This window comes from Leishmania infantum, chromosome 33 (assembly GCF_000002875.2).
Source record: "Leishmania infantum JPCM5 genome chromosome 33".
NCBI classification, from domain to species: domain Eukaryota; phylum Euglenozoa; class Kinetoplastea; order Trypanosomatida; family Trypanosomatidae; genus Leishmania; species Leishmania infantum.
In genome coordinates, this window is record NC_009417.2 from 345816 (window position 1) to 359609 (window position 13794).

The following is a 13794-nucleotide window of genomic DNA, read 5'->3' on the forward strand; positions in this document are numbered from 1 at the left end:
AANANNTCCCTCCCCCCGCTTCGTCTCCGCTGCCGCTATCGGCGGGTGTGAGAGAGAGGGGGTTGCGAAGCGTGCGACGTAGATGCACTACTGCTGCGAGCGTAGCGTAGCAGGTATGCGTGTGTGTATGTGCGAATGCGCATGGCGACAATGCTGCTCTTGTCGAAACTGAATGTTTCGTGCCTGCGTGCTCGCGCACGGGCGCTAAGCTCCCTAGACGCTTGCGCACACACGAGGAGCACGCATTGCTGTGGCTCAGCCTATGGGTTTTCAGCGAACAATGAAGTCATAGGGCTCTGCGCCCGACCACTCTTCCAGCCTCTTCTGTCGATGTCTCCCCCGCGCTGCGCAAGCAGAAAGAGCGCAGTGGATTCGACTGATGCTCCCCCAAAAACGGACTTATCTACTTCGCGTGCGTTTTCTGATCAGCAAAGCAGCGCGTATTGTGCGTGATAGCGGACAGCGGATGGCAGCAGGTGGACGGGCGCTTCCCATGCTGCTCTTGCGTGTTTTCTGTTTCTTTTTTTTTCATTGTGAGCTCTTCAATGGCCTCACAGTTAACGTGCTTGCTTCAGCAGGTTTGCCCCCCCCCCCACCCACCACCACCACCACCCTCCTCTTCCACCTTTCCTTTGCTCGTCTGCCGACCGCCTGATGCCTGCCTTCCGCCTCCCAATCACTCGCCCCTCAAAAAAAAAAACCTCTCTCTGATGCAATCTGGCACTGTCGCTCCCCTCGTGAGCCTTGCTGTCTCTTGTTCGGATGCGCACAAGGATGCGGCGGAGTTGTGTGTTCTTCAGGCGGGATGTCTGTGAGCAGCTGATGGATGATCGAGTCGGGCGGAGGCTTGTGCATCGGCTGAACAACAGCATACAACGGCGGCAGGAGAGCGAAAGCAGCATGTGTCCCACCGACTTTCGGTAGGTCCCAACGCTGTCCTCGTGTGCCCTATGTCTCTGTCTACGCCCCGCCTCCCTTTCCATCTGCGTGTCGTGACGGTGGTGAGGGGTTCGTTTCTTTCGCGCGCCCACGCGCATTCTTTCCTCCCCGCGCGAGTGTCGCTGAGGAAGATGAGCGTCTGCTCGCATGTCGATGAAAAGTAAGGTTTGGTAATATGTTGGCTGATGGATGGGTGAGTTTGCCCACGCGGGATGCAGTTTTCAGTTGTGTGCTTTGGGTGTCTTCATACGGAATCTAACATCGTCTTACATGCCTATGTGTTCGTTTTTCTTTCTTCTGTCTCTAAGCAAAGAAAAAGCCTGTCCATCCCCCCATCTCTCACCACGCGGAGAGAGTCTATAGCGAATCTTGCATGCGTGTATTCTGGCCCCGCACGTGTCGAGCACAGTCAGCCTCGCTGCTTGAAGAAGAGAGCGGAGGGGGGATGCTGCCCAACGCGCGACGGCTTGTAGTGGTCGTGGTGCTGGAGCATGTATCAGCATCTTCCTCTCCTTCTGTTTCGCGCCTGTGGTGCTCCCCAAGCGAACCCATGCTTGCCGTGCTCGCGCCGTTCCTTGGAGGGGGACTTTTTTCTGCTCTTAGATGGCGCACCGCAGCCGTCGAACTGCCGACGAGCGTGCCTGTGCATGCCGCGGGAGGCGTCTGTGCCCTTGCTTGACTAGCAAGCCACATGGTGTGTGTGTGTGTTTCTTTGCCATCTCTGCCTCGATTTGCGCAAACACGCTCACACCCACGCGCGTGGACACCAGCGATTCATGTCCCGCTGCCGTCGCTTGGACTCTTTTTCAAACCTTTGCGATACCGCTGCTCTCTCCCTCCCTCCCCCACCTCTTCTTCCTCTGTCTTGAGTTTCTTCGAAGTGGCGCTGTCATCGCCTGTGAGAGCGATTCGCCAACGGTACGTGACAGTGAAAACCAGGAAACCCGTCGCGGTGCTCACGTGCACGCCCTCCGCTGCACATTTGATGGGAGCGCACGAGCCTGCAAGCATCAACCCAGAAGCGGGCACAAAAGAAAAGGATTCCAGCACTCACGTCTCTCTCCCTCTTTGTGTGTGTCTGGGTGCCTGATGGGTGGGTGAGCCAGAGAGGAATCCCTGCACAAACTTTTCCTGCACAGACCCACGCACACACACAAACACACACACGCATCCCGCTCTCACGCAAGACCATAAAAGAGGAAGAGGCTGCGGGCAACAAGGACGGCTCTACGCGCGCAGAAACCAATAGGGAGAGCTGCCGAGGGCTCCACGTACTTCTTTTTTGCTGTTTTGGGACGCCATGGCGCTGCGCTTGCCTAATTTATCGCCGACGAGCACGCTCGCTTCTGCTGGGCAGATCCTTATCTTAGTTGCTTCCGATGGGGTGCGCGTTCCAGTCAAGCGCGCCATCGCCACCGAGGCCTCTTTCGTCTTGCGCGACCTGTTAGACGGACAAGACGTGCTACCCACGGTGCACCATGATGATGGCCGCCCTGGCCTCGGTTTCATCGGTGACGAGAGGCCGTCGCCTCATGTCTCGAGCCCCAAGGGATCGGATGCGGCGACAAAGCTGGAGAACTTGTTCGAGGTACCTGACGCAGCCACGCCAGCTACGTCTGGCGGGGCGTTTCCGCCACCTCGCCCGACACAGCATGAGGGAGGCGACGCCAACACGTTGGTAGCCAAAGCAGCCGCGAAAGCAGCTGTGCCAGACCTGATGGACTTCTTCCCTGTGGCGCCGGCTGCCGACCCGCCACTTGATATATCAGCGGAGATGCCTGCCTCGGTGGAGGCGACACCGCTGTCGAACGCTTCGCCCCGCTTTTCTGCCGCCCCCGCCTACGCGGTTCGAGCAACGCCGACTGAGCAGGTGCAGCCCTTGGCGCAGACCACGCACTCCCCATCCCGTCCCTCGCCGCCGCCCATGCTACCGCCGACGGAGGTGGAGGTTCCGTTCCCGTACTTTACTGGCGACATCTTGGAGCGGGTGTGCCGTCATATGTCGTACCGCTTCCGCATGTCATCGTTTGGCAGCGAGGACGGGTGCTACCGCGTGTACGCCATGAAGGCGCGCACGATCCCGCGTCCCATGACGCTGCCGTTGGTGGAGTACCTGGATGCAAAGGATCGGGCCTTCATCGCCGACTGGGATGAACTCATCACGGTGCAGATGGTGAAGGCGGCAACCCTCCTCAATTACGAGGAACTGCTGCAACTGGCCTCGGCAAAGCTGGCCTCATATCTTATTGAACGCGACTTGGAGGGGGTGCGAACGCTGCTCGGTGTCAAGGGTGACTTCGACCTCGCCGAGAACGCTGAGCTGAAGAAGGAACAGGTGGTGGACTACTTGCGCTAGAGCGTCGGCGGGGGGGTGGGGCTATAATCCAGTGGGCCATGAAAGGAAGAGGAAGGGTAAGACATGAGGTGACAGCGGGGACACCCTGAAACGGGAAACCTTCATTTGGTTCACGGAGGCTCATCTAACGCAAAAGAGGAGGCCTGCTGTTGCGCAGAGGAGCGCTGGTCTTCAACACCGCTGCGCCGTGGTCGGCTCTCCTTTCCCCTTTCCCTGCTCCCGTGCTCTTTGCGTCGTATCGCCGCTGTCACTGGAGTTGCTGCACGTGACCCATCCCTCTTCGTCCGCACAGCCAGAACAGCGTCGTGCTAACCCGGACCCCGCACAGCCCCTCTCTGTTTATCACTTCCTTCCTTGTCCAGTCTCTAGCGTGCGTGCTCGAATCGCGGCATGCCGTCTGCGTTTGTGTGTGTGCGTGTGTGTATGCCTGTACGTCCGATTCATCGATTTCTTTGTCCTACTCTTTCTGTCTGTGTGGGAGGGTCGTCTTCTGGCACAGAACTTCTTGCTTGCTGTGTAGGTGGCCCCCACATTGCTTTCGGCAAGGCCGCTGAAAAAAAAAATTGCGGCACCAACAAAACAAGCAGAAAGTAGAAGGCGAGAAGGCCGGCGGCGCAACCAGAGCGTGCAAGAGAGTCCCTGACTGCGGCACATATGCGCAGAAGTACTCTTGCGTTACCGGCGCCACCTTCTTTTCTGTATGTGGGTTAGCGGCTGTCTGTCTGTGAGCATGCGAGTACCTTTGCATGCAGAATGAGGCAGCCGCGCATGCAAGACGGTTGCACGCGATGCCACCTGGCTGGTGTGCTTATCATGAAGGTGAGATCGACGCTATGTTTTTCGCTTTCCTTTCCTCATCGAATCTCTTTTCTTTTTGTTCACCCCCTCTATTTTCTCGCCACTTTCGGTGTCTAAACTCTTCTGGTGTGTCGGCGCTCGTGTCTGTTCGCGTTTCGAACAGACACAACGCTCCTCTGCTGCTTGTTTCGCCCTCCGTGCCCGATCCCCATCACCAACACCCAGCGTCTGCTGCTCTCTTTGAAGTCTCCATATACATATTCTACAATGAGCAGAGAATGAGGTGTTTCTGCTCCCTTCTCCTCTCTCTCGCACAGTAAGCACACAGCAAGCGCTCTCGCCCTCTCGCGACGCTGCGCCCGACTCGTCTCACCAAACGAAAGCCACGCGCGCACACAAAAAGGCGAACAGCGCCCTTAAGAAGAGCAGCAGTGGCGATTTGGATCTCGTATCCACTCTGCTCTTACGCACAGCAAAGAAACCTAAAAAAAAAACAGCAGAAAAAAAGCCTTTGACGCACGCCATAGCACAAGCACACATACACAGCGCTGGTGCTCTCATAACTCGCGCGCTCTAACCCTTCTCGCTAGATTCGATGGCGTCGCTCAAGGAACGCGGCACCGTAGCGCCGGCTGAGATCGAGGCGTGCGTCACAGCCTCGGGCCCGGCAGAGATCTCTGCTGAGGAGCTGCACAAGATTCTCAACTCCCCGGAGCACGCGTCGGTGGTGGTGGTCGACGTGCGCAACGCGGATGAGTACGCCTCCTTTCACATCCCGGGGAGCATCAACAAGCCCTTCCAGGAGCTGAACTTTGCCCAGTTAGCGGACGAGGTGGAAGCGCACACGAATCACGCCGCGCACATGCTGGTGTTCGTGTCTGCGCAAAGTCCTGACGTGGATGATCTGGCGGCGCGCGAGTACATCAACGAGTACGAGAAGTCACACGCCGCTCCCCCAACAAAGGACTCGGTTCGAGTGTTGCTGGGAGGCCTCTACACCTGGTCCCAGATCTACCCCGCGTAAACCAAAAAGAAAAAGAATAAGAGGAACAGCGAAGGAGATGAGCGAAATCTGGAGAAGGTCGCGCACTGCTTCCCTGTGTGAATCCAAGCGCATGCATGCACGCAAGCAGGAAAAAAACGAACAGAGAGGGCTGAAAGGGAAACCCTTTCCCTTCTTCGTCCTCCTCGGCACTTGGAGCTGTCGTTTGGCTTTCGTTCGCGTGTTTTTTTCTTGCCTGATCTTTTCCAGGTCTTTTTTGGTCCGTCTTTGGAGTCGCTCACTGCCGTAGCATGTCCCGGCGACTCGCACGCTCAATCTTTTTTTCTGCTGTGAATCTCTCTTTTATCCACGAATGTTATCTGTACAGCTGCTTAGTATCGGCACGCTTGCGCGGGTGTGCCTGGTGGCTCGTGTCGAAGGGTCTCGTCGCTTCGCCTCCTCCTCCCCTCCCCTCAAATGCCATTTCGCTGGCGCTTGTGTCTCCATTATATCAATGTGCCGTCTGTTTGTGGATCTGCCGCTCCAGACAGTCGCGCTCTGCGTCTCTCCTCCTTCCCTTCTCCTCGCCCCTCCCGCGCACACGCACAACGCATACATGCATTTTAGCCTGTTACGTCTCATTCCACCCCCTCACCTCCTCGCCAAACACATCCTGGATGTAAATACATGTGTGTTGTATTCTTTTCTGGTACGCGTAAAACAATCCAAAAGAAACACGCAAACAAAAACACAATATAAGGAGGCCTCCTTGTTGCGCGCGCCGTTCGGGCGTCTGTGAGTGGACGTGAAGGTATGCCTGTGCGCCGCGCCCCTCTCCCGTCCTCTCGGTGTTATTGCTTCTTTCCGTTGTGCCGATGTGTTTTAAAGATACGCTTTTTCTGTGGTGTGAGTTTTTCCTCTCCCTTCGGCAGGCTTCGCCCTCCCCTCCCCCCCCACACACACACGCCTCATCTCTCTCGCTCACTGAGTCAGGCGGAGACACCCTCGCACTTGCCCCATCATTGGCGAAGAGGGCCTATGCATGTTCTGCTAAGGGCCACCGACGAAGCGGAACGTCGGAGAACAGAAGAAAGAGCAGCCTGAGCACCAACATCGGCAGCCACACCTCGTACTCCCTTGTCTTTTGGCGTCTCGCGCGTCCCCTGGACCGCGGCGGCTCGCGGTGATGGTTTTATAGCCCGGTATATGCTAAGGTGTTGGCGCGCTGACAAGGGCAAGAGTTCAGCGAAACAGACAGACAAGCACGGGAGGGCTCAGAGGGCGCCGGGCCTCCGTCAACTAGATGCCCTCACACACGCACGCAAGCCTCCCACAGGATGCATGCATACACGGAAAAAAAAGGCATGTCTCCCATGCGATGACACTCCGTCTGTGTGTGTGTGTGTGTGTGGAGGGTTTTTTTGCGTGTATGGGCGGGTATGCGTCATCCCCATCCTGTCCGCTTGCAGCGGCAACGCTGAGGCCATTCGCTTGGAATCGTATTAGGCCCCTCTTCATTGTCGCGGCGCCCACCTCTGTTTTGTTTCGCTATGCCGAGCAGCGATAAAACGGAGGCACGCGAAGCAGCAGCGCAAAAGAAAAAGGAAACATATTTACAATGACGGAGGGCAGCGACCATTCAGGTGTGGGGAGGAGCTGTCAGCGCTTTCCTCTCCCCCGCCCATCACCACGCGCTGTTGTGTGTGTGTGTGTTTCCGCCAGTAACGTGGACCAATAGAGGAAGTAGCTATCCCTTCGGCATCTGAGATATGCGGAGAGCGTAGGCTCTCCGCAGTAGCAGGAGCTGGCGCAGACGCATGTAGGTGGCGAGGCAGAGATGTGAGCAGCCCATTGAGCACAGAAAAGGCGCACCCCCGGTCACGACCCTTGACAGTCATGTGCTCTCGACTGGTACGGCCTCGAACGCGCGATGCTGCTCATTACAGCCTACCCCTTCTATCCCCTGCATTTCACACTGCCCATCTTTCTCACAAATTCCCTGTTTATCGCATGCCATCTCAAGTGCGTGTGACGGCTGTGTAGATACGAGCGAAGCGCTCTCATTCGATCACTTCACAGTTACGCACAACTATCTCGTCTGTCTCAAACCCCTCCCGCCCTCATTCGCTGGTGAACCGTGTTGAGGTCTCTTATTACTGTTCCATCGGTCACCAAAGGTATCCGAAACCTGCATTTCACGCATCCAAAACACTCCCTGCTCGGAGCGGTACATTGTAGAGGGGGTTTGGCAAATCGCGCGGACTTGTGTGACCTGTTTCTTGCTGCGCACCACTTATACATCCTTCTCGGCGCTACAGCGTCGGTGACACTGCTCTTTACCTCCTCCGTACACTCGTTTGTACGCTCACCGAACTTCTGCGCCTGCATCCGCAGAGGAGAGGCTGGGCACCCACTCAACTATGTGTTTGTGTGTCTATGAAACTCTCTCGTGTGCAATTCTGTTTCTGCCGTATCTGTTGTCGCCTGGCTTCTTTGCTCACTTCTTGTGTATCCGGTCGGCCTTTTCACGGACTTCATCTCACTGGCCTGTGCGTGTGTCTTCGAGAAAAACAATCGTCTCTTCCGCTCCGCTCCTCTTCGCTCTTGTAGTTGAGTCGCGACTGTGTGTCGTAGGCCGCGCATCCGTGTGGTATATGCAGAAAGCGCCGCTGCCGCTACGCAACATAGGCCGAAGAACGAGCGGCGAAAACCTCGCCAGCCCCACGCGCAGAGGCGCACGCGCTTTTCTTTGGTTCTCTTCGACTAGTAACCAGCAATGTCGCTCACGTTTTATCTTTTTCTGCTTGTCGCTGTCGTGGTGCTGCCGCTGCTCTCCTTTCTGCGCAACGGCGCCATCCTGCGCGGCGGCGCGGTTCCTGCAGCGCAGGGCCCGGGCAAGGGCATTCGCAGCTCCTTCATCATCGCCCTTCGTGGCAGCAAGTCACCCTCCTCGCTAGCGAAGCGCAGCAGGGCAGCGCCGACCTTCATGGATACAGCGCTGAACTCGGCCACATCGAGCAGCGGGACGCTAGCCCTTGGCAGTCCCGCCTCCCCCCACAGCCAAAGCAGAGAGTTGTTCCTGCAGGCGCGGCAGAGGGCGGATATGGAAAAGCAGCGGCAACGGTTGCTGCAGGCCAACGGCCAGCCGGCTGCAGCGGCGGATGCCCAATCTACACCTCCCGCCTCCTCCGGTGTCGCCTCGGCGTGGGATCAGAAGCAGCTCTCGGCGGATGACAATATCCGTCTTGTCTTTCTCTTCACCCTCGCGGTCCCGACCTTCGCGTTTTGGTACTGCAGCCTGCGCACGATGGAGCAGAGGGCACTGCTGTGGATTTATCGGCACTGCCGAAGCGCCAACGCGACGGCTTCCGTGGACGTAAACAGGAAGACTCTTTTCCCAGTTCCACTTGCTGAGCTGATGCTCGGCTTTGGCTGCGTCGCACTCGTGTGGTACGCTAGTTTCGTCTACCTCGATCACCGAGATAAGGATGTGAGCCTGAAGCGGCACAACAAGCGGTGGTTTGACCGCGCGGTCAACTGGTTCAAGTTTTGCGTGTACCGGCGGTACGTCGACTGCCAGTGCCGCTTGTGGAAGCGCTACTTCTCCCTGCAGCTGGTGGCGGCATATGGCCCCCTGCCGCTGTTCTTGTTCCCAGGTGAGGCGGAGGCCGGTGAGCGCGGCCAGTCTGCGGAGAGCGGCCACACCTCTACGCGCGCGTTCGGTGTGGTGTCGGCCACCCGCCACAATCCGTTCTTTATCTCCGCCACGACCGCCTCGACATATGGCGTACCGTCCCCGACGGACACGCCGGTCAGCACCGCCGGGACCGCGCTGGGTAACGCATCGGCAACAACGTCGCACAAGCGTGGCAATGACAATAGCGGCGATGACTGGGACGAAGAGGAGCGTAGGCTCCTGCGGCCGCGCCACCACCGTGCTTCCACTACCCCGACGAGGCCGCCGTCGAAACAGCGTTGTGACGCGCACGGCCAGCCCGGCGATCTGCACGCGCGCCAGCCCTCTGTCTCGTTCTCCTCGTCGGAGGTGCTGCAGGAGTGCTCCACGCCGCCACCGCCACCAAAGCCGCCGGCGATGCGACGCGCTCACTACTTCTTCGCTGCTCACCCGCACGGCATCCTTCCCTGGTGCTCCTGCGTGAACATGATCGGCAACGTCACGCACCGCGACGAGAAGCTCTTTCTAGACAACCGCGCCACGTTACTCCATCCTCGCGACGCGTCGCACATCTCGGTGCTCTCGGAGCTGGGGCAGCAGTCGTCGTCGTCGCTGCCACGTGCGTCCAACACCTTCACAACGAGTAGCACCCGTGCCAGCCCCCCCATCTCCGGCCTAACTCTGGGCCCCTCTGCGTCGCCAACCACCGTCGCCGCGGAGGCCTTGACCGGTGCTGACTCGGCAGGTGATGGTGTGGCATACGCGAAGGGGCGCTACTATGTCTACGACCCCTTCTTCAAGAAATTCGTGCTTCGGCTCGATAAGGACGAGGCGGTTCCAGCGACGCCCGCGGACGCGGAGGTGCACCGCCGGCGCCTTCGCACCGCGCAGGTGAAGGGTGATGCTGCTGCCATAAAGAAAGAAACCGAGGCTGGTGCAGTCGCGGCACGGCCCAGCGCTCTGCGCCGCCTGGTCAAAATTCGCATACGCGCCGTGGTCGCCACTTTCCCCTTCTATGTCCCCCTCATGCGCGAAGTCTACATGTTTCACGGCTACATGGATGCCTCGTACGAGACATGCAAGCGTGTGCTGCTGTACAACAACAGCACCCAGCGAGAGCGAGAGGGCTTGCCCCCCGTCTCGCCGGCCTCCTCTCGGAAAGCCGAGCTCGCCACGGGCGCGAAAGATTATGGCATCGGCAACGGCGATGCCAGCGATGACGAGTATGATGAGAACACCTATCCTGATGACCTCAACCACCTGCTACTGTTCCCGGGTGGCGCTTCCGAGGCTCTTCTATCCTCGGCTCACGGTCCCGCTCGTCTGCTGCTGCGACGCCGCAAAGGCTTCCTTCGCTTGGCGATCCACACACAGAGTGGGCTCGTGCCTGTGTACACCTTTGGGGAGACGGACTACTTTGAGCAGCGCAGCTCCGCCACCACACAGCACGCGACCCCAGTTGACGACGACGAGGGCTCGACGTACATGTCGCGGCAGGGGCCGGTGGCAGACGCTCTCTTGAGACCAGACTCCGCGGGTGGCGACGGAGCGGCACCTCAGACGGCGGCCAATGCGTCACCGCTGTCGCAAGAGGAGCAGCAGATGCACCGGCACCCGCCCGAGAACGGCCCGACCGCAGGGCAACACGGCGATGGCACCTCCGCTTTGGGCCCAACTGACCGCCGTGGTGATAGCACCTCATCCACAGGCACCACGCTACCGAACACCGTGCGCTCTCCCTGCCAGCCACCCCCTAGCGGCTCCACATTGACGTCCCCAACGCTGTCGCCCATCGCCTCAGCACTGCTGCACCCGGCCGCAGCGCTCGGAAAGGCGCACCAACGCGAATCATGGAAGGACCGGGAGAGGAGACTCCTGAGGGAGGAGGGTGAAGCGCGGGGCCGAAACGGGCGGTCGCCGACACCGCTGCGCGTGCAGGCGTTATCCTTGGAAAAACGGCACGAAAGCAGCGACAGCGCGGCCTCGCTGAGGGAGTTAGAGGCGGCGCCGATGATGAGCCACGAGACGAGTTTGTCAGCGAAGCCGCAGGACGGCCTCCCTTCTGTTTCCGAGCAGGTAGCCCAGAAGCACGCAGCAAAGACGGAGGGCAAGGTGGCGACGGCCTCCTCGCCCCCCACCGTCAGCCGCCTCTCGCGCTTTATACAGGTTGTGCAGCGCCTCTTTCAGGATACGTTCGGTCTCTCGCTGCCCATCGTAAAGAACATCATCCCGCACCGCGTCACGGGTGCTACAGTCGTGGGCCGTCCAATCTACTTCGAGCTGCCGCCCGAGCTGCAGCGCATGTACACCGACCCGGCGAATTACTTCGAAAAGGAGAAGGATCAGGAGGTGCTGCGGGCTGCGCAGGAGGTGTACTTTCATGAACTGCAAGAGCTCTTTCTGAAGTACGCGCCACAGTACTTGAAGGACCCCGGTCGGCGCAAGCTCGAGATCGTCTAGGTGGCGCAATGGTGTGAACCTCTTTCTTTCTCCCTCTCCCTTTCTCCGTGCCATGTGCACTTTCCCTTGTGTGGGCGGGAGCGCTGCATCGCTGGAGTTGGTATCCGGTCTGCTGCTTGCTCTGCTCCGAGGCCATCTCGTTGCCAAGGATTCCGAGCGGGAGTAGCGGGGCGATGAGCCTTTTTTTTTTTGATTATCTCTCGTCTGCGTGTGCCTGGTTGTGCTCCCGAGCGCCATTGGTTGCCCGAGAAGGGTCGTGAGAGGGAGAGAAAAGTGCGGGGGAGGCCGACAACACTGGCGTGGAGGACGAAGGGAGAGAACAGAGTGCTGCGTTAGTCGGTATTATGCTTTGGCTTTGTCGTTTGGCTACTCTTGTGTGCTCCTCTGTGTGGGTGCGTGTGTGCAGTCTGCGGTGCCTTGGGGGGGGTGGACCGTTGTCATCAGGAGCCTCGGCCATCGACGACACTGCACGAGTCAAAAGGCTTTCAAGGCGATGCCACCCATGCGCGAGCACTGAAATACAGCCGCCGGCCCCGCAGGCCCATCATCGGCCGAATATGCTTTTTTGTGTTGCGTTTTGCTTTGCCTTGTGTCCTCCAACACAGAAAATCCTTCGCGCCATCAAGCGCGTGCTTTCTCTTTCCGTTCCCGCCACTGTTTCCTCTCCCTTTGCTTCTCCCACCTTGAAATGTGCCCCTGACGACGGGGGCGCACCTCAGTGCGTGGCATCTCCGGGCCCAGCGCACCTTACCCCCCCCACTCTCTCGGTCGGAGGAAGCCATGCACTATCCCCTCCCCTATCCCCTGCCAAATGCCGAGCCACCTCTGGCGCTGGCAGGGCGGTGCATCGCTGCTGACAGCGGACCGCCAGGCCCTGGGCGGCGTGGCGTCCGGGTGATCTGCAGCCGCGAACGCGCGTGTGCACTCTCCACATGATGGGCAGAGTGTCCGCGTGACTCGAACGCATCCCACCCATCCACCCCTCCCCGCCCCCGGCCCTCGCACGGCCCACTGGTGTGGGGAGGCCTGAGCCGCCCCGAGGAGAGGGGGGTGGGGGTAGGCTGCACCAGGGGGTGGCAGCCGGCACAGCGGGGGAGCGGCTGTGAGGCGACCTGCGAGGCGGTGGGTGAGCGGGTAGAGCTGGAGGGCGGGGGCCGTGCCCCATATGACCGAGCCGGCGCATCTGGTGCGATGCGTGCGTGTCTGTGGCAGGGCTTGGCGGAGGGGTCGAGTAAAATTTTTAGCTCCTGCTTTACGGCAGAGCAACGGGCACAGCTTGCAGTCAAAACCATGGGCCGCTGCATATTCGCGAGTATCTGCGTGTGTCTCTCTCCAGCCATCACTACCGCCCTTTGCGCGCGCCCTCCTCACTTTGTGGTTTGCGTTCGTTTCGTTCTCGTCTCCTGCTTCCTCAGGCATGTGTATTGCTATTCTCCTTTGTATGTGTACATCTGTGTGCATGGGGATGTATGCTTGTATATGGATCGATATGTGTATTCTGTGTGTGTGTGTGTGTGCCGGAAGCTGGTGCCCGTCAGGGCTTGGCGTGTGATCTTGTGCACCCTTTGCTCTGCTGTCTGGGCTCTTGTGATGTTTGCGCTTACTCTCGTTTTCTGCACGTTCCCTTTTCCTCCCTCTTTCTCTCATCCATGTGTGCAGGTAGCCTGCTCACCTCACGGTGTGCGGGTCGGTGGCTGTTTCATTTCTTCATTGACTTGTGCTTTTGCTTCGCATCTTTCAAGGTCCTTTTCTTTGACCTCCCTCCCCCCTCCTGCCGGTCGGTCGGTCAGTCTCTGTGAGTCCATCTCAAGTGCACGGGCTCTTGCGTCTTCGCTCTTCACGCTTCTTTCCTTATTGTCGTTTTTTCTTCGCCACGGACGTTTGGCAGACACCGTTGTGCGCGTGCACGGAGGGTGCTGGTATTTGCTTTGGTGCACCTTCCTCCCTTTCCCACCAGCGTTGGCAGGGATGTTTTGCCTCCTGGCATCACTGCCTCAATCGCGCCGCCACACCCCCGCCTTGCTGAGGCTGCAGGTGTCGACGAGCATGACGCTCGCAAGAGGTGGCCTGTTCGGCGGCGTCGAGTATTCCTGCAGGCGTGTGCCTGCGCTTGACGCCGAGGCACGTCCCTTCTTTGCCTATGTGCTGCTCGTCGCTCTCTCCTTGTCGGGCCCATTCGTTGTTGTTTCGTTTCCCTCATCCCCCCGCGTCGACAGATCGGTGTGTGTCTACCATCTGGTGCATTCGGTGCGTTGCGGTATCTCTCAGCTCCGCAAAGGAGGCACCATGGAAAACAAAACAGAAAGAAGTGCGGAGCTCGCGCTGTTGTGGGCGCGCTTTCCTCTGCCGCAAACGTTGCTATTCTTCGCATGTTCCCCACCCATCCCAACGGTCTGCTTCGTAGTCGCTAGACCTGCTCCTACGCGGTTGACTATAGACCTCCCTCTCCTCCATCATCATCATGGTTTCCCCTACTTGTGATTTCGCACGTAATGTATTGCCCACCGCCTCATGCATCCCGCACGTTCTCCCCACGCGCTTTTCTTTTTCTTTGGTGCGTTGGTCAAACTTTCTTGTTTCACC

The 13794-nt window shown here is 58.9% G+C and overlaps 3 protein-coding genes across 3 annotated transcripts; all 3 read left to right on the plus strand.

Annotated features, from left to right (window-relative positions):
* Window positions 1-2239: 2239 nt before the first annotated feature.
* Window positions 2240-3295, plus strand: LINJ_33_1030 (conserved hypothetical protein; the record flags this gene model as incomplete). The annotated part of the gene is made up of 1 exon (XM_001468144.1): window positions 2240-3295. The coding sequence occupies one exon, from the start codon at window positions 2240-2242 to the stop codon at window positions 3293-3295; it is 1056 nt and encodes a 351-aa protein (XP_001468181.1).
* A 1393-nt stretch (window positions 3296-4688) lies between these two features.
* Window positions 4689-5117, plus strand: LINJ_33_1040 (hypothetical protein, unknown function; the record flags this gene model as incomplete). Its single annotated transcript, XM_001468145.1, has 1 exon — window positions 4689-5117. One exon carries the CDS (start codon window positions 4689-4691, stop codon window positions 5115-5117), a length of 429 nt encoding a protein of 142 aa, XP_001468182.1.
* Window positions 5118-7851: 2734 nt separating this feature from the next.
* On the plus strand, window positions 7852-11211 carry LINJ_33_1050 (hypothetical protein, unknown function; the record flags this gene model as incomplete). The annotated part of the gene is made up of 1 exon (XM_001468146.1): window positions 7852-11211. The coding sequence occupies one exon, from the start codon at window positions 7852-7854 to the stop codon at window positions 11209-11211; it is 3360 nt and encodes a 1119-aa protein (XP_001468183.1).
* Between the last annotated feature and the right edge of the window lie 2583 nt (window positions 11212-13794).